At 41.2% G+C, this 24,045-nt stretch overlaps 1 protein-coding gene across 5 annotated transcripts in view; it reads left to right on the top strand.

Moving 5' to 3' along the window:
- Positions 1-24,045, top strand: part of DISC1 (DISC1 scaffold protein) — a 370,724-nt gene that overhangs the window by 161,403 nt on the left and 185,276 nt on the right. For all 5 annotated transcript variants that reach the window (XM_011222163.3, XM_034662513.1, XM_034662514.1 and 2 more), the window contains exons 8-9: positions 3,430-3,532; positions 17,307-17,495. In XM_011222163.3, the coding sequence (XP_011220465.2) occupies positions 3,430-3,532; positions 17,307-17,495 (292 nt within the window). The remainder of the gene's footprint in view (positions 1-3,429; positions 3,533-17,306; positions 17,496-24,045) is intronic.

Raw genomic sequence — 24,045 nt, 5'->3', positions numbered from 1 at the left:
ATGTGTTGTTGGCAAAAGCGTCCAAAGTTTTTCTGGACTTTTTTCTGTTTTTGTGTTCATTTTCTGAAAAAAAAAAAAAACACAAAACAACCAAAAAACCCAAAAGACAGAAAAACAAAGAAAACCATTAAATGATTTTGCTAAAAAATCACACGGCCTCAATTTGATAGGCAGTTGTCCTGCCAGAAAGTTTGCTGGAAAAAGAGCGAGACCCAAGGCACTGCTTTACTCAGAGCTGTGCAAGGAGCAGAATCCCCAGGAAGGGGTCTGGTAAAGGGCTTTTGTCATGGGTTCTCACGCGCCCAGGACTGAGAGACCTTCTTCCCTGCCCAAGGGAGACTGACTCAGTTTACCCATTTTGTCAAGTGAAGCAGGAGCGGAAGCACTAGAGGGCGTACCTGGATTTCTGCTCTATATGTTTCGGTGATGTCATGGGTTAGTATTCATGTTCTATGGCTGTCTTCCAGGAGAAGCCACTGGGGAGGTGAGGAGAGACCAAAGCTTCCTGCATGGGGCAGGGGGTAGGAGTATTCCTTCTCCCATATTTTCTGGTGTAAATGTATGCCATTTATCGGGTTCATCCTAATTTCTGCATAGAATTGAAAGGCGGAAGTACTCTAAGGTTTGGATTTACTGAGTGTTGGCACGTGCTGGGTGTCATATGAATGAATCCCTATGCCAGCACTGAGCATGCAGGCGTGCCTAGTACAGAATACACATGGTATTGATATAGGAGTGTGTTTTCTAGGACATTTTATATTATGCACACACACATATTAACATATGCACATGATAGGGGGATTTCTTGATAATCTCCAGCTACTGTTAAAGCTCTTGGATTTGCCCAAATGCCAAAGGTGATTGGCTTTGTTTGCATACCTTCTCTAAGGCACTTACGAATAACTTCTAATTCCCTTGCTTTTCCATAAGATTAAGGAATTCATATCTAAGATTTTAAAATGTAAATCTAAAAGCTTCATTTGATAATGAGTTCCTTAGGGTCCAATTTAATCTGAAAATAAAAAGGAGATGCAGATTTTCTGGGGCGTGTATGCGTGTGTATAGGTGGGTGTATGAACGCACATAAACAAATGTGTGTGTGTATGAGGGACATATATTAGTCCACATGGAATTGAAACAAAACTGCTCGGTCACACAGAAACAACTTTACACTCTGGGCTCGATTGACTCATGACCTTGAGATAAAAATTGCAGGTTGGCCCAGTTTTCTTCCTTTAGTGTATAAGATATATAGATCTGATATTCATTTGATTCCTCCCCCAAAGAGAGATGGAACCTTCCTTCATTCATTACATTTCTTTGACGCTTATGACTCCCCAAACCAGGTAATTAAGGGATAAATGAGATGGAAGAAAGAGTTGGAAATAAATGGAATATCTGAAGATTGGTAGATATTAGATTACATGCAGCAGTGCTTGAAAGAATGTACATTGGAATTTAATAAGAAGATTTAGAAAGGTGGTCTCATATTAATAGTGACAGCTTGAAGGTTAGATTTGCTCAACAAAGGAGAAACTGACCCAATTATGATTAACAGAAGCTGTTAACTAAAATCAGGAAGACTGGACATCATTGGATGAGACATAAGAATTATGGCTGGTGTTACGGACTTAGCAGAAATGTTCCCGGACTTCCGATGACATTCTTAGAGGGTTAGAAAGGGATGTGCCCACCATCAGGCACTGGGCCAACCTAAGACTGAGTGCTGTGGGGGGCAATTCAGAACATTTTCTTTTTATCACCCAGTTCTGACTCCTGACAAATCTCAGGACCATTTAGAGGGTCTAGGAATTCTCACTTGGGGCACGGGGATGCTTGTCACTGCTGATGCTGGCTTTGGTGTGGAGGCCACCACACCGAGGCCTTGATTCTCATCCAGAGAATGAGTTTTGTAGAGATTTGCGAAGTTACAGCTGCTTAACGGAAAAGAACATATTTAAAGCCATGAAAGAAATAGTATAACATTTTAGGCAGGATGGATGAGGTCTGCTTTGATTCCAAAAATAATTTCAATTTCAGCCTGAGATAAGCAAAACAATTCAAGTTGATGGTATCTAACAAGATCTAGATTCTTCTGGGGAAATTGAATTTTGTAGTTTCTCTGGGCTCTATGAACCCAACTGGGTTAATTTTAGTTTTTGAATGGAATCAGATTTTTAACAAGAAAACAGGTATCCTTTGCGGACCATCCAAAATGTCTCCATACACATGTTCGTTGTTATTCAACTGAGCTGTGTGCTTTTGTCGAACTGGATGTTTTTCTAGGTACTCACTAATTTGGGTATAGATATCAATCGAATATGAGGTTTTTGTTTTAAAAAAAAAAGAAAAAAATGTGATGTTTTTGTTTCAAATAAAATGAAAGATAACCTAAGACATTTGGAAAAAGAAAGTGAGATTTAAGATTTTTGCTATTTTTGAAAGAGCCAAAGAAAAATGTAGGAAGTGTTTGAGTATCCTGGAAAAATACATGATAAAACCTGTAAACCTCATTGAGGTCTACTTGCCTGTTTTTCAAGTCTGACTTGCCAGCGAATATGTGCCCTTAAAGTTTCATTTGACAGCATCTACTAATAATTAGCCTGCTCTTGATCTCAGCTGCTGTGCACCTTCAGTAACTACTTACCATGTGCCAGACACAGAGCACAGTCCCTGCTCACATAGAGCTTGCTTCCTACTGGAGAGAGATAGTGGGAAAACAGAAGAATAAATACAAATAATGTCAGCTGGAGAAGACATGGTGGGAATCCTGCAGGGGGAAGGTGGAAGGGGAGGGAGGGTTGAGAGGGTTATTACTTTATACAGGTAATCAGCCAGGCCTTTCTTCCCAGGTCATGTCTGAGCAGAGCCCCGAAGGGTATGAGTGGGCTAAGCCACTTGGGGCAAGAATATTTCAGAAGGAGGGAGTAACCCTGGGGAGGGAGTAGGCAGGGTGGTGAGGTTACTCTAGTTTGTGCTTGCATTCTGGTGTGTTAGGTCTTGTCGTATTTGTGTGTGGGTGTGGTGAGGGTACGGGACCTGATGCTTGGAGTGTGCCAATGCTTGCTTTATTTAGTCCTCCCTCCTTCCCTCCCTCCTTCTCTCCCTCCCTCTGTCCTTCTCTTCCTCCCTCCCTCTGTCCTTCTCTTCCTCCGTCCTTTTCTCCCTCCCTTCCTTCTATGCTCCTCCCTTCCTTCCATGTTCCTTCCTTCCTCTACCCCTTCCTACCTACCTTCCTTCGTCTTCCTTCCTCCCTTCTTTCCTCTTTTCTTTCTTTTTACATTGTTTGCTTTTAAATAACTCTCCTTCAGTTACTCTTTATCACCCTTCTTAATTGCTTATAAACCCAGAAATCTCTCACAGGCCAGTCCATTGCCTTCTGATTTTTAACTGAGTAAATGATGAGTTCTGGCTGTTTCTGTCTCCCAGGTGTGTATGAGCGAGAAACTCAGCAGCACTCTCAAGAAGAAAGCAAATGACATTGAAACCCAACTCCCGGCATTGCTTGAAGCCAAAATGCTCGCCATATCAGGTAACTGGACATAGAGGGGACATGAAGCAGTTGAGGGGAATGATGCCAGCTGCTACCACATCCAGGTTTTGTCTTCGAGTAACATCCTACCTGTTACTTATGTCATACTTGGACATTACGGAGCTTTTGTGGGAAGTCTCACTAAAACTCATGGACTAAATAGGCAGCATGCCTCCTTGTAAGACTCTTAAAACTACATATGCACATATAGCAAAAAAAATAATAAGTTGTCTGTGTAGGTACCATATTTTGGACTTCCGGTTTCTGTCTCTTTAAGAGACTAGGTACGCTGCATGCCATGTAAGTCTAGGAAGTGTTTACGTAGCATTTTGTGTCTGACTGTTGGATGTGGTCAGCCCCTTCCTATAGGGAGAGAGAATAACACGAGACAAGGTGATGTACTCAATTTCACATCCCAGTTAGAGATACTAGATTTTTGGAGGATTCTCAGAATATCATAATCGTTCCTTCATCTGCTAGTTATTAGGAATGTATTTCCCCTTTAATTAGTAGGTCTCTGAAGATCGTCTCTTACCCTGTCATTTGAAGAGTACTTTCAGGCATTCCCCTGTATTATTATTTTATTTCATTTTTACAACAGCTGGATTAGGTAGGTGGGAGGGATAGGAGGTCCCAATGAACAGGTTAGGAGATTGAGGCCCTGGGGTATATCCTTTGGTTAAGTTCACCCCGTTAGCTAAGTGGTGGCAGAGCAGGGGCTCAAGTTCAGGTGTGATTCCTCCAAGTATTCTCTGAGTTTTACAGGCTGAGTGAATCTACAGCACATCAGCTTCAGAAGAGTCATAAAAATTTAACGAAAAGGTATAATAATTACATGTATGGGTTTTAAATGGCATTTTAAGAAGGAGTACAATAATTGGCAGCTTCTGCTCTTCAGATCATTAAACAACTAATGTTGGCAGCTAATGAGCGATTTGGTTCCTGGTGCAGCCAGGCGTACTATTTACAACCAGAGCAACATCGAAGTGTGAATGCGGGGCTTGGCTCTTAACAGCTTCACATGCCATTTACTTGAAATTATGGCCCCATTTGCTAAGAGGAAAAAAAAAAGAAGATTGAACACAATCTTGCTTCTGAGTTAGTGTTTTTGCCTTTCTTAATCCATATATCTTCCTGAGGAATACAAGTGGATGTGTCTCTATTAAGCCCAAGGGACGAGATGTATCATTCAGGCAGCAGGGATATCCCTCTCTCAAATGTGAATAATCTCTTTTTAGAATCCCAGGGAAAATTCTTAAGATGGTTATTGCATATGGGGCCTGGGTATCGCATTTAGTTCTTTGATCAGCTGAGAACATCAGTGAGGCCTAAACGGTGGAGGGATGACCTGAATTAACTGGGATGGGAACTCACCTCTTGACCTCCCTATTTCCTGATTACTCTGTAGGCTATTGGCGAGCAGGCTTCCCAGTCACGGGCTGTCCCCATGGGCTGTGCCAGTGCCAGGGTGGGCATAATTCTGTACATAATGTGGTTTCTGTTTCCTTTTGAGCTAAGCTCCACAGCAGGGAGGACCTGAGCAGGGAAAAGGCACTTCCTGTAGGATCTTGACAAACCTAACTTAGTACATTTGGAATGGCAAACCCTCACTCCATTAGACAAAAACTATGACAAACCTCTCCAAGGGAAAGAAACCTTTTTCCACCTTGGTATGTCTTGTGAGAATGCTGAGGGGCAATGCGCTCGGGATTCTCAGGCTCCCTCTTGAATGAAGAGGGTCTTAAGGGGATGTCTTTAAGATTCCCAAGGGTCTTTTGTCTGCCTGAAAGTTTCTTCGATTCACTCCTTGATTTGGTCTATAGACTGAGAACTTCTCTTAATTTAAGAATCGTTTGCTATCTGCAGAGACTGGGAATAAGAAATGGTTTTATTTTCAGACTCATCTAGTCCTAGCTCCTTTATGTTTAGCAGTGTGTTTTTTTTTTTTTTTTAAGATTTTATTTATTTATTTGAGAGAGAGAGCAGAGTGAGAGAGAGAGCACAAGTGGGGCAAAGGTGGGCAGGGACAGGGGAGAGGGAGAAGCAGACTTCCCACTGAGCAGGGACCCAGACATGGGGCTCGATCCCAGGACCCTGGGATCATGACCTGAGCTGAAGGCAGATGCTTAACCGACTGAGCCACCCAGACGCCCCTAACTGTGTATTCCTTAACTCGCTTCTCTTTTCTTGCATTGCATTGGAGGCAGTGACAGGACGCTGGCAGGCACTTCTTGTGTTCTGACTGGGGTTTCCTTGGCTGGATGACCAACTTCATTAGGAACTTTTTTTTCCTCTATTACTTCAGTTGATAATGATACCAGACTTTCTGTTACTACATGGCAAGGGTCCCCTTTCCTCCAGCTTCCAATTATATTTTTCTTGCTTCCCTTTTAGCCTCCACTGAGGCCTGTTAAGGCTTCTGCCTGCCACCTGGTCCCACCGTCAGTGCCTCAGATTTTAGGGATTCAGACATCAAAATCTCTTCTCGTTATCGATTGTTGCATAATAAGTCAACCTCAGGATTTAGTCACTTAAAACATCACCAGTCGTTTATTTTGCCTACGGATCTGCAATCTGGGCAGGCCCTGGCAAGGACAGCAAGAGTGGCTGAATTGGAGGGCTGGAGAATCCACTTTCAAAAAAGGGAGCCCAGCCTAGATAAGGGCTTCTTCACCTCTCTGCTACCCTCACTGGAAACTCTATCCTCTGCCCCACAGATTGATTGCTTTGACCGCCACACTCTCTAGAGAGTGCGTGGTGGGTATGGTTGATCTGGGCTCTGTGGTTAAGATATCAACATCAGAAGTTCGGACCGATCGCCTTCTCTAAAACTGTGCTAGGACCCTGCCCAACCACTGGCCTCTGGTGATGAGTGCTAGTGCCTTAGCTTAGTCCCGTGCCACCCTCTGCATGCACGCTCTCCTCCTCACAGCTATGACGTCCTTGACACTCCAGGACTTTTCATGCCCAGAACAGAAGATATTTAAGTGGTGGTAACCTACATGTAAGCTCCAGCAACAAGCATCCTCCCTGCATATTGGCCTTCTGTCTTGGACTCTGGGTCTGCACTGCTGCTGAGACGCAGTCCTGGATGGGTCCCCAGGTCCTGTAACTAGGCCCCCATCGATGCTCTGTAAACTGATGAGTGTCCCAGTCTCTATCTGCAAGGGGCCTGCCCTGCTCTGACCATTTCCCCTCCCCTAGGCTCAAAGCCTGGCTCTCTGATGCCCAGCTTCTGACATTGCTCTGATACGGACATGGTGAGTGCATTTCTGGCTCCAGCCTTTCCCTGCTTGGATCACCCACTGTTGTTGATGCCGTCCATCTGTTGAGTCACTCTGCTATTTTTTTTCTTGGGCTTTGCCCGGCACTCAGAAGTCAATATGAGTAATTATGTTAAAAAAATGCACCTCATTTGTTGATTGCTGATCCCCAGAATCTGTTATTTTCATACCTCCTTTGGGTCATCCCTCAGTTTGTGGTCTATTTTCTTGCCCACCTGCCTCCCGTTATTTGTTTCCAAGGAACAAACAGTTCAGATCATCATTTATTCCTAAGTAGCATACCAAGATGTCTCAGGTACTCCAAGCCAATTTTTTTTTAAAAAACAATGGTTCTATCCAATTTGACTTTTCCTTTACAGAGAATAAAAATTAGCTGCACTGAAAATACCTTAGTGTCTAAATGGAAGCCTGTCTAGACATAAACAAGATTTTCTAGATAAGCTCAGAATGTTTCCCTTTCACTAAAAAATTTAGATCAATGGCTGGAAGAGATGATAGGCCCAGCAAAGATTTTTCAAAGATGATGTCTATCCAGTGTGGAAATAAATGAGACCAAATGAGAAGAAGTGAAAGCTGTTTCAGAGCTTACTGTAGCAAGGGAGTCAGCCACCATTACCTGTGTTTTGGCAGAGACTCAAAGGCAGGCAGAAAAGTGGGAAGGCTTTGGAATAGAAAAAAGGGAAGGCTTCAGGTATGTTCTGACGGGAGGCTGGGGAAGCTAGAGGCAGGCTAATTAGAGCATCCTGTGTGATTGGTTTGGGGGGCGTATTTGGCTTTCTCTGGCTGGTCTTAAGTTGGAAGCAGGGACAAAAATTAGGGAAGCTGTCAGTTATTAATAAAATCCTGGCCATTTTGGACCAATTATTACAGAAGAGATTGTTTAGTTTCCTGGATTATTACTAGAAATGGAAATCTGGCTTCCTACTGCCTGCCTTAGAGCTGGCTGGTTATTGTAGGTATAGGGGTTTGTTTTCTGGGCAGGTTGCTGCAGGTTGCGGGTCAGAGTGCTATTTCTAGAGATGATATGGCCATTGTCTGTTTGTATATTTAGTCTCTCCACTTGGTACCACACTTTCTCAAGCTGTTAGAAGCAGTCTATGTTTTATGTAAAATCCCGTGTGTTCGGGTGTTATACTCCCTGTCTTCTCTGTGAAATATGTGAACATCTAAAATGTCTGATGTTCAAAAGGGCTCTGCTCAAAGAAAATGCTTTTGCTCTCTCAGGAAATCATAGTGACTGGAAGAAAGCAACAAAATGGACACAAAATGGCCAATTCTAGCTGAAGGAGCTTCCGTGGAGAGGTGGTGGCGTGGTGGAGGGCATGTTGATGGGTGCTGGCTGGTTGAATTTGTTCTGCTAGTGCAAGCTCCTAGCACTAGCCTTGACATCGCTGAGGGGGAGCCTTTGAGTGACAGAGCGGGAGGTCTTGCCTAACCGTGTGGACTTGAGCTTAGAGTTCCTCAAAAGATAATGTGTTGTGCCAGAAAAAAGAGGCAGGACTTGATTTTTGGCGTTTGATGATTTTCAGCCATGGATTTATTTCTTTTTTTCCAATAAAGAAGGTTAGCTCAAATTTGGGTATGTAAACGTGAATAATTTTAGAAGGATCATTACAGATGGAAATGTCTGTGGACCTATGTAGTACTGTGTGTGTGTGTGTGTATGGCCTGTGCCCCTAGATGAAAGTCATAGTGAGGGCTGGAGAATGACTGGGTGACACAGCCTACCTGAGTACAGGATTCATTCCCCAACCTTCTTTTGCTCCCTCCCTTTATGAGTGATTTGTGGCCATGTTTTGACCAAGTCACTTATCGAGCTGTATTTGGTAGAATAAGCACCTAACACGAGGTTGGAAAAATCCAGTTCAAGTTCAGTAACCTTCTGTAGGATCTTAGAACTACAGAACTTTGTGACCTTGGGAAGGTGACTCTCAGGGTCTTGGTTTCTTCACCTGAAAATCAAAGAGAGTCATTGTAAGGTCCCCACCCTGGCTTGTTGGAAAGGCCAAATGAGACAGTTGCTCTAGCAGGAGCCCCATAATCTATAAAATCAGACTCTCAAATAATGACCTCAAAAAAGGAGCGCCAGACACTGTGAAGTATAGGAGGGAGATATTTAAGTTCAGGGTAAGGGGTAACATTAGAAGGAACAGAGTGGGTAAAATCAGTTTTGGCTTCGGCATTCACCTGCAGGGTTTTAATGGAGGCCTTTGTAGAATAATATGTTTTGACAGGTGCTTTAAAAAGCCTCTGTGAAGGCCCAAGTATGGTTCTCTTGCTGAAGAGCAGGCAGGCATATGTGTGGGATGACGGCAAAGGCAGGACGGTCATCTGTGCAAATCTTCCTGTGGCATTTAGGAAAGGGCCCATTAGAGTCACCGAGATTGGGGTCATGGGGTCACTGATGGGACTTCCTTCAGGGATCAACGTTTACTTTTCTGTATTTTCATCACAGAGCTCTTGGCTAGTTTCAGTAATCAGGGAGGGCTAAATCAAGCAGGATTTACCTCATGGGCTTGGATAGGAGACCGAAATGCTTATAAAATATTAACTGTGGGCAGTGTAGCATTTTATCATGGCTTCGGTTGTGGTATTAACTGTCTCTTTGGGAATTCGCACTCTTTCTGCATATATAAAATGTACATGTCTATCACTATGCATTTTCCCTCAGGATCAAGGAAGGGACCCAGGTTTTAATTAATGATCTCTCTCATGTTTTATTAAGGGCCCCGGTCTCTAGCGCTTGTCATGAGTTGCAGGGGTATCCGAGGATATATTTCCTGTCATTCCAGCAAACCTTCTGTGCACGCACTCACCCTGCCTATGTGGTCTTTCCTGATTTTTTTTAAAAAAGATTTTATTCATTTATTTGAGAGAGAGAGAGAGAGAGAGAGAACAAGCACAAGAGAGGGAAGGGTCAGACAGAGAAACAGACCCCCAGTGAGCAGGGATCCCAATGTGGGGCATGATCCCAGACCTGAGCCGAAGGCAGCTGCTTATCCAACTGAGCCACCAAGATGCCCCTCTGATTTGTTTTTAGAGGTCTTTTCTCTCCAAACTGTAGGAGGAGATTGCACACCGTGGTGTATTTTGTCTGGTGTCCCTGGGGACTTAGCTGGCGCCCACCTCACTTTTGGTCACTTCTCTTTTTTTTTTTTTTAAAGATTTTATTTATTTATTGGACAGAGAGAGACAGCCAGTGAGAGAGGGAACACAAGCAGGGGGAGTGGGAGAGGAAGAAGCAGGCTCCCAGCGGAAGAGTCTGATGCGGGGCTCGATCCCAGGACTCTGGGATCATGCTCTGAGCCAAAGACAGACGCTTAACAACTGAGCCACCCAGGTGCCCCATTGGTCACCTCTCTTGCTTGAAAATATGGTCCAGCAGAAAGCCTGGGGCTTTCTGAGCCCAGCCAGGGAAGGGATATTTGAAGACACCACATTGTGCCCATGGCTGTCCTGTCTAGAGGCAGTCACTCCTCTGGTCTGGTCTTCCCTAAACCACCCTGGGCATGGGGCATGTCCCTTGAGGTTTTTTTTTTTTTTTTGAAAGGACATCTTTTTGTTGTGATGAAATACATATACACAGAAAATTTACCCTTTTAACCATTTTTAAGTGTACAGCTCAGTGGCGTTAAGTACATTCACATTTATTTGCAACCATCACCAGCATTCACCTCCAGAACTTTTCTCATCTTCCCAAACAGGAACTCTGTACCTATCAAACTTGAGGTTCTTAGTGGCCCTCCACAGGGTCTCTGTCCACAGTGGCCCTAACTTGGTCACTATTCAAGAAAGAAACCACAAATCCAGGAAACGGTTTAGTTGTGTTGCTATTTATAGCTCAAAGCTTTGGAAGTCCAGTCTGCTCTCCTTACCTGGACTTTGTTTTTCCTAAATGGGTCAAGCCCATCAGCTTGGGATCTTCGACCCTCTGCCGTTTGGATCCACCTTCTTTGTGGGCCTCGTCTCCACCTTGACCATACGCCTCCTGCCCCCACTGAAGACAAGCCCTTTGTTCTCTAACCAGGTTTCCGTTTCTTCTTTTGGACACCTTATAATCTTTCCTCATGAAACCTGCCTATGTCTTCCCTTCTGGAATAATCTTTCTTCTCTGAGCTCTCCTAGAGCATATTTGCCCATTTCTTAGAACATATCTTCTCCTCTTTATTTAATGGTGACTTCCTGGAGAGCAGGGTGGTGCTCTGTTCTCGTCCGTATTTGCCCACTTGAGCAATAGACAATAAATAGGATCTCAAAAGATATTTATCCCGTCATGGGATTGGAAACTATGGATGTCAGTGACAGAAATGATATGTGCTGTGTCCAGGATGCCTTTATTTTTTAATTTTTATTATGTTAGTCACCATACAGTATGTCATTAGTTTTATTGATGTAGTGTTCCATGATTCATTGTTTGCATATAACACTCAGTGCTTCATGCAATATGTGCCCTCCTTAATATCCATCACCAGGCTAACCCATCTCTCCCACCCCCCTCCCCTCTGAAGCCCTCAGCTTGTTTCCCGGAGTCCATAGTCTCTCATGATTCATCTCTCCCTCTGATTTCCCCCCTTCATTTTTCCCTTCCATCTCCTAATGTCCTCCTGCTATTCCTTATGTTCCACATGTAAGTGAAACCATATGATAATTGTCTTTCTCTGCTTGACTTATTTCACTTAGTATAATTCCCTCCAATTCTATCCATGTTGATATAAATGTTGGGTATTCATCCTTTCTGATGGCTGAGTAATATTCCACTGTATATATGGACCACATATTCTTTATCCATTCATCTGTTGAAGGGCATCTTGACTCCTTCCACAGTCTGGCTATTGTGGACATAGCTGTTATGAACATTAGGGTGCACATACCCCTTCTTTTCACTATATCTGTATCTTTGGGAGTAAATACCTAGTAGTACAATTGCTGGGTCATAGGGTAGCTCTATTTTTAACAACTTGAGGAAGCTCCATACTGTTTTCCAGAGTGGCTGTACCAACTTGCATTCCCACCAACAGTGTAAGAGGGTTCCCGTTTCTCCACATCCTCGCCAATGTTTGTTGTTTCCCGTCTTGTCAATTTTTGCCATTCTAACTGGTGTAAGGCGATATCTCATTGTGGTTTTTTTTTTAATTTTATTTTATTATATTATGTTAATCACCATACAGTACATCCCCAGATTCCGATGTAAAGTTTGATGCTTCATTAGTTGCGTATAACACCCAGTGCACCATGCAATACGTGCCCTCCTTACTACCCATCACCAGTCTATCTCATTGTGGTTTTTGATTTGTATTTCCCTGATACCTAGTGATATCGAGCATTTTTTCATGTGTCTGTTAGCCATTTGTATGTCTTCTTTGGAGAAGTGTCTGTTCATGTCTTCTGCCCATTTTTTGACTGGGTTATTAGTTTTCTGAGTGTTGAGTTTGAGAAATTCTTCATAGATTTTGGATATCAACCCTTTATCTGAAATGTCATTTGCAGATATCTTCTCCCATTCCATGGGTTGCCTTTTAGTTTTGTTGACTGTTTCCTTTGCTGTGCAGAAGCTTTTTATCTTGATGAAGTCCCACGAGTTCGTTTTTGCTTTTGTTTCCCTTACCTTTGGAGATATGTCTCTAAAGAAGTTGCTGTGGCTGATGTCGAAGAGGTTACTGCCTATGTTCTCCTCTAGGATTTGGATGGATTCCTGTCTCACATTGAGGTCTTTCATCCATCTGGAGTTTATCTTTGTGTACAGTGTAAGAGAGTGTTCAAGTTTCATTCTTTTGCATGTAGCTGTCCAATTTTCGCAGCACCATTTATTGAAGAGATTGTCTTTTTTCCACTGGATATTTTTTCCTGATTTGTCAAAGATTAGTTGACCACAGAGCTGAGCGTCCATTTCTGGAGTCTCTACTCTGTTCCATTGGTCTATGTGTCTGTTTTTGTGCCAATACCATGCTGTCTTGGTGATCCCAGCTTTGTAATATAACTTGAAGTCAGGTAATGTGATGTCCCCAGCTTTGTTTCTCTTTTTCAACATTTCCTTGGCGATTTGGGGTCTTTTCTGTTTCCATACAAATTTTAGGATTGTTTGTTCCAGCTCCTTGAAAAATGCCAATGATATTTTAATAGGGATGGCATTGAAAGAGTAGATTGCTCTAGGCGAGATAGATATTTTAACAAAGTTCATTCTTCCGGTCCATGAGCATGGAATGTTTTTCCATCTTTTTGTGTCTTCCTCAATTTCTTTCTTAAGTGTTCTATAGTTTCTAGAGTATAGATCCTTGATCTCTTTAGTTAGGTTTATTCCTAGGTATCTTATGGTTTTTGTTGCTATTGTGAATGGAATCAATTCCTTAATTTCTCTTTCTACAGTTACATTGTTAGTATATAGAAAAGCAACTGATTTCTATGTATTGATTTTGTATCCTGCCACATTGCTGAATTGCTTTATGATTTCTAGTAATTTGAGGATGGAGTCTTTTGGGTTTTCCACATAAAGTATCATGTCATCTGTGAGTAGGGTGAGTTTGACTTCTTCTTTGCCAATTTGAATACCTTTCATTTCTTTTTGTTGTCTGATTGCTGAGGCTAGGACTTCTAGTACTATGTTGAACAATAGTGGTGAGAGTGGGCATCCCTGTCGTGTTCCTGATCTTAAGGGAAAACTCTCAGCTTTTCCGCATTGATAATGATATTCTCTGTGGGCTTTTAATAGATGGTTTTTATGATATTGAGGAATTTTCCCTCTATCCCTATACTCTGAAGAGTTTTAATCAGGAATGGATGTTGTATTTTGTCAAATGCTTTTTCTGCATCAATTGAGAGGATCATATGGTTCTTGTCTTTTCTTTTATTGATGTGCTCTACTACGTTGATTGATTTGCAAATGTTGAACCATCCTTGCATCCCAGGAGTAAATCCCACCTGGTGGTGGTAACTAATCCTTTTAATGTACTGTTGGATCCTATTAGCTAGGATCTTGTTGAATATTTTGGCATCCATGTTCATCAAGGATATTAGTCTGTAATTCTCCTTTTTGAAGGAGGTCTTTGCCTGGTTTTGGGATCAGGGTAATGATGGCCTCATAGAAAGAGTTTGGATCCAGAATGCCTTTAAAGTGGGAAAACATTTTGTCACATTTCTCCCATTTATATCGGGTTGAAATCTGCCTTTTAAATAATAATAATAGTAATAATTAATAATAAAGAAGTAAACAGCATCTTTTAGAACCTTAGAAGGATTCAGGAATTATGTTTGAGTTGGAAATCTGCCCTCCATTTTATTGCTATGTAACCTCAGCAAGATGTTTTTTTCTCTAGATTTCAGTTTTCTTGACTATAAAGCAGAGATAACAACATGTATTTCAGTGAACATAAAATGCACCATTATTTTATACACTACAAAGAAAGAAAAATTGCTGTCAATTAAGCAATGATATAATGGTTTCTGTGGCTTAGAGTTTTTATTTTATACTTATTGAAATAGTTCTTTTAGATGTATTTGGGCTTTTGAAAAATCCTTTTTGAAAGGAAGCTTAATCACGCAGGGTTTTCCTAGAACGCCTTCATATTCAAAATCTGAGTGCTCTGAAATACACCATGACTCAAAGTAGTTGGAGCTCACGTTCTTCTCCCATTATCATCCCCTGCATCAGAGAAGCTGTTGGCAATGCAACTTTTTTCCCTCCAAGAATGAACTGATGTTTTCTATAGGGTCTTCTGTCAAGCTGCAACATGGTTCTTCAAGTTTTAAATGATGGTGGTGGTACTTTCCTGATCTTACAAATGCATTACAGTAGACGGTTTTCAGGCAATAGCCAGGTCTCCAAAGATCCCGAAGTGGTTTTTACTTTGAAGTGGCAGGGCCTGCCAGGCCACCAAGAATGACAATCATGTGGTAACAGCTTCATCCCGACCACCTCCTGGCTGATGGTGATTGTAAGACACATCTCCATCTCAGAGATGTTAACATGGGGGAAAAATGGTGCATCTCAGAATATATAACATAGGGCATAATTTCCTTCCTAGGGTTGTGGTTAGGTAGAGGAGAAAGGGTTCACAGCTGTTATTGTGGAAACATCATAGAGCCCCTGATAACAATGACTATTATTTATGGAGCACTCGCTAATGTGATAAGCTTATTAATTTATGGTGTAATTTTCATATTGAAAATTCCCTAATATATTTTTTCCTTTTTTAATTGAAGTGTGATTTATATTCAATGAAACCCACAGGTCTTAAGCGTCCAGTTGTATGAATTTTGACACCTATTGTCTGCAACCCTATCAAGATATTTTCATTCCTCCAGAAACATTGCCCTTGTGCCCCTTCCCAGTCATCATCCCCCTTCCCCAGACAGCCTCTGTTCTGATATCTTTCACCATGGATCAGTTTTGCCTGTGGATTCATGTCGTATGCATTCTTCTATGTCTTATTATTATTATTATTATTTGAGATTACCCCCCATGTCACTGTTTATATGAAGAGCTGGTGCCTTTCTGTGGCTGAGTAGTCTTCCGCTGTGTAGATGTGCCCGTTTCTGCTTTTCTCCTCTTGGTGGACATTTAGGTTGTTGCGTTTGGGCTATCACAAGTAAAGCCACTATGAACATTCTCGTACAACTATTTTTTGATTACATGTTTTCATTTCTCCTGGGTAAATACCTGGAAGTAGAATTTTTGGGTCCAAGGACAGGTGTGTGTTTAACTTTATGAGAAGCAGACAGAAGTCTTCTCAAGGTGGCTGTGCCATTGACACTCCCATTATGTACGAGAGCTCCGCAGCTCTGTGTCCTTGGCAGCTAGACAGCTTCAATCTGGTTCATTTGAGCCATCTGAATGGTTTTGTAGTAAAATCTCTATGGCTTTAATTTGTATTTTTCTTAACAATAACATAAACAGTTGATTAACACATATTTTATATATGTGTTACATACTGTATTCTTACAATAAAGTAAGGTAGAGAAAATAAAATATTAAGAAAATCATAAGGAAGAGAAAATATATTTACAGGACTGTACTGTATTTATTAAAAAAAATCCATGTACACATGGACATGCACAGTTCAAACCTGTGTTGTTCAAGGATCAGTTGTACTCTCCTTTCCTCATTGTCTTGCTTTGACACTTTGGTTGAAAGTCAACTGGCTGTGTGAATGTGGTCTACTCCTGGACTGTCTATTCCTTTGATCTGTTTGTCTATCTATTTGTCTATATGCCAATGCTATACTGTCTTGATCTATTGCTTCAGCATTAGTTTGAAATCAGGTAGTACATGTTCTCTTCATTCTACCTTAAAAGGATTTTTTTTGGCTGATCTAGGTCTTGTGCATTTTCTTTTATATTTTATAATAAGCTTGTTGGTTTCTACAAAAGACCATCATGGTGGTGCAGTCGTTAAGCGTCTGCCTTCGGCTCAGGGCATGATCCTGGAATTCTGGGATCGAGCCCCACATCAGGTTCCTCTGCTGGGAGCCTGCTTCTTCCTCTCCCACCCCCCACCCCCGGTTGTGTTCCCTCTCTTGCTGGCTGTCTCTCTGTCTGTCAAATAAATAAATAAATAAATAAAATCTTAAAAAAAAAAGACCATCATGAGATTTTGATTGGAATGGTATTGAATGAATAGATGAATTTGAGGAAGATAGGAATGTTAAAAATATTCAGTTTTCCAATATATGTATAAATAGTATTCTTTCTGATTACTTAAGCCTTTTTAAAATTTCTCTCAGAAGTTTTTAAAATGGTTTTCTGTGTGGAGGTCTTGCACATGGTTCTTTAAATTTATCCCTAAGTATTTTGAGCTTTAAAATATCTTGTAAATGGTATTTTTTTTAAAAAAATTCATCTTCTACTTATTTGCTGTTGATATTTAGAAATACAATTGATTTTTGTATATTGCCCTTGTGTTCCACAACCTTGCTAGATTCAATGCATGGTATATTTTGCTTAGTGCTCTACAGAGTTTCATGTTTATTCTTGAAGCCACCTGTAATGCAGGTGTTAGTATAATCATATTTTATAAGAAGTTTGCCCTGAAATTTCATATGTTAGTTTCTTTGCTCAAGGTCATGCAGGTTGAGTAACAGGAGCACTAGGATTTGAATTTAGGTCTAGTCTGACTCCAATGGTTAGTCCCTTTCCACTCTACTGTAATATCTCACCTATTTGACATTTGGGTATTTGAATGGAGTCATACCATGTGGTTTCCCTGGATCTCACTTGGACATTTTTGTGTCATTGTGTTTCACAAGGACATGAATTGGCTAATGGAAGCTTTAAAACAGATGTAACAAAAATAAGGTAATAAAGAGACTGGTGGTTTTCCCAGTTGAATGAGGACAGTCAGTGTTTTTCTACATTCTCCACAGAAGACTATTCATGCAGTTGGATGCAGTTGCAAAGCTCAGCCCTCTTTCTCCATACTGTTGGTACATATTAGCTGTTGCTAAATCTTCCATGTGTGGGGATGCTGTAAAACTTATTTTCCCTCCTTCTCTCTGCAGGAAACCATTTCTCTACAGCCAAGGAACTCACAGAGGAGATTAGATCATTAACATCGGAAAAGGAAGGGCTGGAGGGACTCCTGGACAAGCTTCGGGTGCTGAGTTCCAGGAATGTCCAAAAGCTGGGCAGCATTAAAGAAGATTACAGCAGACTGAAAAGAGAGCTGGACCAAGGGGAAACTGCGTACGGTAAGTAGTCACAACTGTTGCTTGGTGAAATATTCGTGGTACTGATTATACTGTGTGGCCGGGCAGGATGTTCTGTGCCTCATGTGAGCATCACTGTGAAGGGCATCTTGGAGCACATGACACTTTTCCTGGAGGACTTTTTTTTGGCAGGAGCCTAGGCAAATGGGGTAGAATTACTTGTCAGCTTTTGTTTTGCTATTCACATGTGATGTCTTTTCTTTTTCTGTCTTTTCTCCCCCTCCTCTGCCCTGGATTCGCTAATGGCCTTGTGATTATTTAGAGCAATCTCTTCCTTGGCACAGGTCTTGAGAATTTTCTCTGTTTGAGAATTATGTTCCTTTTGTTCCTTGGCTCAGTCTTCTGGCTTGCACAATCATAGACGAGATCTGGCTGACTCAGAAAACTGAATAAAGACCATGAAGTGGCTTTTCTGTGTGTGGGTTTTTCCTGAGAGATTTCTCCAGAAGGAATGATGTGGAAGAGGCCAATCTTGGCTTCACTGAAGTCTCTGCCTGTCAGAGCAGTTACCGTACTCTTGTGTTCTTTTCCTTTTCCAGTTGTTAAGAATAACTGAGGTCACCTTGAGGTTTGCTCCCTGAGGGACAGTCTTAGAAGATGTTCATTCAGTCTGAATTGATAAAGTGAAAACTTATTTCTTTAAAAAAATGTAAAGAATTTACAGTGATTCAGTTTCTCATTTGAAGAATGAAATCATAAGAAATAAATGCAGATTTAAAATATGTTAGATGCTAGAACCTATTTTTTTATTGGTAAAATGAGAAGAAGAATATCCAGCTCATAGGCTGATTAAGCAGTACAGATTAAATGAGGTAACTTATAAAGATTTTGAGGTGTGTGTGTATGTGTCTGCCCTTGCATTTCTCCTAGGTCATAGAAGCTGCTGGAGGCTAGAGGTCACACGTAGTGTATCATGGTCCCTAAATAAATGTTGTTTACTAGGAAAATGGAAGACCTACCTATGCAAAGCATCCTTATTTAAAAAGAAACAAGAAATGAATGGGGATGTTAGGTAGCCACATTTGAAATACGGCTATTTGGAAACACTCCACAGGTTGAAGTAAATGAAGAGTAGTATTTAAGACCAGATAAAGAAATAGGAAGTTAGCAGAAATTGGGTGTGTCATTTCACTATGAATAAATTTTGTTTGAAAGCTTACTCAGTTGTAGACAGAAGCTTCGTTACAGTTATTTGAATCACAGATAGGACGTTCAGTTTTTATGGTGTCTTCTTCCCAAAGGGCAGGCCTAACCTGGCTAAGTAACTGAGAGCTTCTTATCTTTCCTTCCCCACGTCTGTAGGTCAAGACTTCTTTTTTGCCAAATATGTAGAGATTGTACATTCGAGTCTGACTATCTGACTAGGGTGCTGAGGGATAACACTTTCTCCCAAGATGTGATGCTGTGCTTTATGAAGTCATGACAGGAACGATCACTGGCTATTTTAAATGCATTTTAGCTGTAGATATTTTAAATGTATAAACAATAAAAACTATAGGATTTCTCGTGTTGTCACTACATAATTTTTGGCACAATATGGGGGGATCTATTGTATCTGAGAATAAAGAGGACGTGAACAAATTTGGACAAATTTAGTCCAACAATATTTTCATTTGAACAGTTGAGCTCTTGAAAGCCATAAATAGCTCTTAAAAAGAAAAAAAGAGCCATGTAGTATTTTTTGCATCTCATCCTTGTCACTTTACTAAGTATTTTCAAGATGAATAAAACATAAACAAATGGAATGAGAGATTGTTACCATCAGTGATTCCAAGCTGCAGACAGCTTGTTACTGTTGTGAAAGTGTTCTTTCTGTTTTAGATTTGGATTTTGCTGGATAGGCTACCCTTTTCCCTATGCTTTAGGCTGAAGGTAATTCTTAACCAGTCTGAGGTGACTTGACATCAGGTCAACCAAATTAATAACCTTGGGCTGATGAGAGTAATGGGAGATAAATAAATAAATAAATACATAAATAATGAATTCCTTAGTAGATTGAAGCTTTTTCTCTATTACAATGCAATAAAACTAGGCCAAAGTCCATAGTCTGCCATTTGTTGGCTTTTGAGAGTTAAAGATTTAGAGGGGTCTCTAAATGTAGACCTTTAAATGCTGAGCATATACAAAGGAGTCGTATGCACACGCATGTATGTACCAGGAGCTGACTCTTCTTATCCTTAGACAAAATGCTTTAAAATAAGACTATTTAAGAAATAAGCAATACGTAGAATTCTTTAAAAAAAAACAGATTTTGGTTTCCAGCAATGGTTGCAGAATGGGGCACACGGGAAGAAGGCAATTCGGGAATGGACAAGCAACTCCGTGATGGTCAGGGACCCAGGCTCTTCTATTTTGTTCATCTGTACCCCTTGACTGGTGACATTTGGTCTGGGATGGCTGACCCTGCCACACATATGTCTGAGTCCAGCCAGGGGTTCTGGTTCTATACCAGTAGGAGAGATTTGCAGTTTTGGGGAGCAATTAGCAATCTCTTGCGTACAGAGAACTCTTATCGATGGGAAGTGCTTTGCTGATCATTTAAATATTATTACATCTTCTGCGACTGGCTTGATTGAGATCAAAGAAAAGCACTGTCCTTATGTTTCATTTGTTTTGTCACAGTATCCAGCCTGGTGTCTTTGAAAATAGTAAATATACCATAAATATTTGTTCATTTACTGGGGCCAGATGTTAAAGTGAAACATTCCTTTATTTCTATATTATTCTTTTACTCCTCTACTTTGAATTATAGACCCAGACCTTGGATCTCCTCCTCCTCTTCCTTCTTCTTCCTCTTTTAAATTCTTCAAATTCATTTTCTAATTTAGTGAGAACAGAGGTAAGTTTGATTATCTTTTGTGGAAGATGCTTGAGTTGTCTGAGTGGGATATTCACATTGGGGTGTCAGCAGACAGAACAAAATGATGAGAAAGTACTGAAATGTGCCAGCATAGTCAAGGGCAAAGGGAGGCAGAAGTTATCACTGAATCCATTGACTTTGTGACAGTGACACACAGTCTCTGTGAAGAGGCACAAAGGGGGTGTGTTTTAACCCGTATCAGCTCTTCTTAAGACTTTGGGAGAACATGTTTGAATTCTGAGAAACTTTGAGTACGGTGAAATAGAGTGAAAAGCTTTCAACCCCTGAATACGTATGGAGATTAACTATAAACCTCTAATTGTTGTGGATTTCATTTTTTTAAGGGTAGCTGGGATAAAAAAACAATAGTAACTTTTTTAGTTTGCTACACCTGCTTTTCAGCAAAAAGACAACCCTGAGATTTATATAACTTTCTCCATCCCCTGTGTAGAACTTGGTAATCTGTATTGTACTTTATTAATATTGTTGATTCGCACTATAACTCAGATATAAAGGAAGCAGACGTCAAGGGGAGAGATTTAATCACAGAATAATCAGGGCTAGAATTTTAAATAGGACATCATTAGCATGTTAATGAATTTTCCCACTTTATGCCAGCTGCCTGAATAGAAAAGATACTGCAGATGTAGCTCAGAAATCTGGCAGGGTCTGTGGCCCACTGAGCTGTCAGGAATTCGTACAGAGGGTCCGTGAAGTAAGTAAAGGGATTCTCTGTGCGGCTATCGAATGGCAGGATTTCATTTTTACTGGCTGGGTGACGGCTGGGCTGGCTGTGTTCAGCTTTAACTCATTTGCCTTTTAATGAGTCAGAACAAGTGGAGGGCAGATAAGGAGCAGTTTTTAAGTGTAATAAAGTTGGAGGGGAGTCAAGTTTTCAGTTATGGTTTGGGGCTAGTTCAGTACTTCCCTCTTATCGCAGTTTTGCTTTCGACAGTCTCGGTTACCTGTAATTGACCCCCATCAGGAAGATGATCCCCATGACGGATCATCAAAAGGTCACTAATGGCCTAACACTGCGTCACCACACCTGTCACTCACCTCCCTTCATCCCATAATGCAGGCATTTTATCATCTCACATCATCACAAGAGGGGCAAGTACAGTACAAGATGTTTTCAAAGAAAGAGTGAGAACACATTCTCAAAAGTTTTATTACAGTATAATTGTTCTATTTTATTGTTGGTGATTGCTGTTCATCCCTTACTGTGCCTACTATGTAAGTTAAACTGTATCATAGGTATATATGTATAAGAACAGATATAGTACACATGGGGTTCAGTACTCTGTGGTTTCAGGCATCCACGAGGGTCTTGGACGCATCCTCTGTGCAAAAGGAGAACTGCCGTACCTACCTTTTGCTTTAGATTAGAAAGGTGATAGGTCCACGCTGACATCATCCTGACCTGACTTTTGGACCACCTCATAACTTTTGAGCTTGAAATAGCTGATAAAAGGAAGGATGACATTCTCTAGTGAGATATGCATTCCTTTAACTTTGAAAGTCCGCAGGTGAAGCTTCTTTTAGAAGTCCCCTCACACCTATTAAGAAAAGACCTTCCATTTAGAGGTCCTGCACTTTACAAGTTCTGCATATATAGGGAGTAATTCCCTTTCCACATTTATCAGATGTATTTAGAAGAAATTTTCAAGAAAAATTAGAACAAGAATAGAATTTGCATGCCGTGTGTGTGTGTGTGTCTGGGGAGGAAATGGAGAAATGGAAAACATATATAATAGAGATGTAAACAACACAATTAACAAAAAGATAGAATTTGAAAGTTGAGATGGAAGAAAAGCCAATGACAAATGTTAATTATTCTGGTTGAGAATATGATGTGATAATGAGCTTCCTAGGAACCAGAGCAAAAAATTGAAGTGTCATCCATCTTCCTCAAAAAGCAGCTTCAAAGCACAAAGTTTTCAGGAATGTGGAGTGGTGTTAAATTCTTAAAGGCAATTTTTTTTTTCAGAGTGAGAGCAGGTGCGCCTGTGCGAGTGGGGGAGGGGCTGGGCAGAGGGGGAGGAAGAGAAAGAGAATTTCAAGCAGGCTCCACGCTCAGCATGGAGCCTGACATGGGGCTCAATTTCACGACCTTGAAATCATGACCTGAGCTGAAATCAAGAGTCAGATGCTTAACTGAGTGAGCTACCCAGGCGCCCCTAAAAGGCATTTTTTTTCTGAGAGCATACTGTAAAGTCCTCACGAACAGATTTATAACAAATGCACACGCACTCTCCATGGGGCTGTTACCAACCAATCCTGGAAAGGGGGATGCCTTCAAAGCAGGAGTTCATGGAAAGACTGAAATGTATACATACCTCAGATGTGTGGGCGTGTATATATTTTTCCATAAAAGTTTTGATCCAGTGTTTCGGCAAAAAGGATTTGGAAAAGAGCCATTCTAAAATCTCCCAAATTTTAAGAAACATGTGAAATAATAATACCATGGGAATGAATAAGGGCTCAGGCTAACTGCATTTAAGTATGGAAACTTCCAGTGATCTGACAGGATTCAAACCCGAGACTAGAAGAGTAGAAGAGTAGCCAGAGATCATATTCTGTAGAGTAGTCACCAAATGTCACTTCTTCCCTCTGAGCTTTGAGGCAGGTCTGCGTGGTAGACAACTTTACTCTCTTGGGGCCAGAACAGCGATCAAACTTTTGTTTTTTAAGATTTTATTTATTTATTTGAAAGAGAGAAAGAGCATGAGAGAGAGAGGGAGATCAAGAGCAGGGGGGAGGGTGGAGGGAGAAGCAGACTTCCCGCTGAGCAGGGAGCCTGATGTGGGGCTCGATCCCAGGACCCCAGGATCATGACTTGAGCCAAAGGCAGACGCTTCACCGACTGAGCCACCCAGGTGCCCTGCAGCGATCGAGCTCTCGATGACCGAGGGCCAGGCTGTCTGTCTTTGAACCAGCTGTGTGCTGCAGGTTATGTATGTGGCAGCACCAGCACTTAGATTGTTATATGGGGAGTATCCTATTTGTGTCTGCCTTTCTAAATTAGAAAGCTTTGTTTAGGTTTAAAAACATAAAGACTATGAACTTGGGAAGAAAAACTTCTTTTAAAAAATGTCATAATCTTTCTCCATGCACTGAACTTTTACATCTCTATTTATCATTGATTAATCTTATTAATAAAATTATTTTAGCAGTTAAATATATATTTGCATTTTAAATTTCTCTCCATATCTTTTTCCTTTTCTAGTTCTATCCTTGCATGTCTCTTAGTGTGGCTATTTCTCTGCCACCTCTTTTGCCTGTGAATTTCTTCACTTGACATTTGCGAGGAGCTTCTTCCCTCTTTTATCAAAAAATTGTGATAATTCTTTCGGGAGGCCGCTCCATGACAGTGTAAAAAGCCTGTGTTCAGATGTAGGAGGCCTTAGCTTCATTTCCCTTCTGTCACTTGCTCGTGATCTGTGCAGCACCTGGCACAGAGAGCCACCACAACGCGAGGCTTGATGAATGGCTGATCTTTAGCAAGGTGCCGTATCTTCCCACTTCTCAGTCGCTTCACATACAACACCGCATTTTCATCTCTCCATGCATCATTTCTCTGAGCATTTATTGAGCACTAACAGTATGCCAGGCTCTGTGTTAGGCCTTTGTGGTCCAGAGTGAATCAGACAGTCCCTGAGGCCACCAACG

Source organism: Ailuropoda melanoleuca, chromosome 6, assembly GCF_002007445.2.
Source record: "Ailuropoda melanoleuca isolate Jingjing chromosome 6, ASM200744v2, whole genome shotgun sequence".
Lineage (NCBI taxonomy): Eukaryota > Metazoa > Chordata > Mammalia > Carnivora > Ursidae > Ailuropoda > Ailuropoda melanoleuca.
This window is presented reverse-complemented; position numbering and strand designations above follow the sequence as displayed.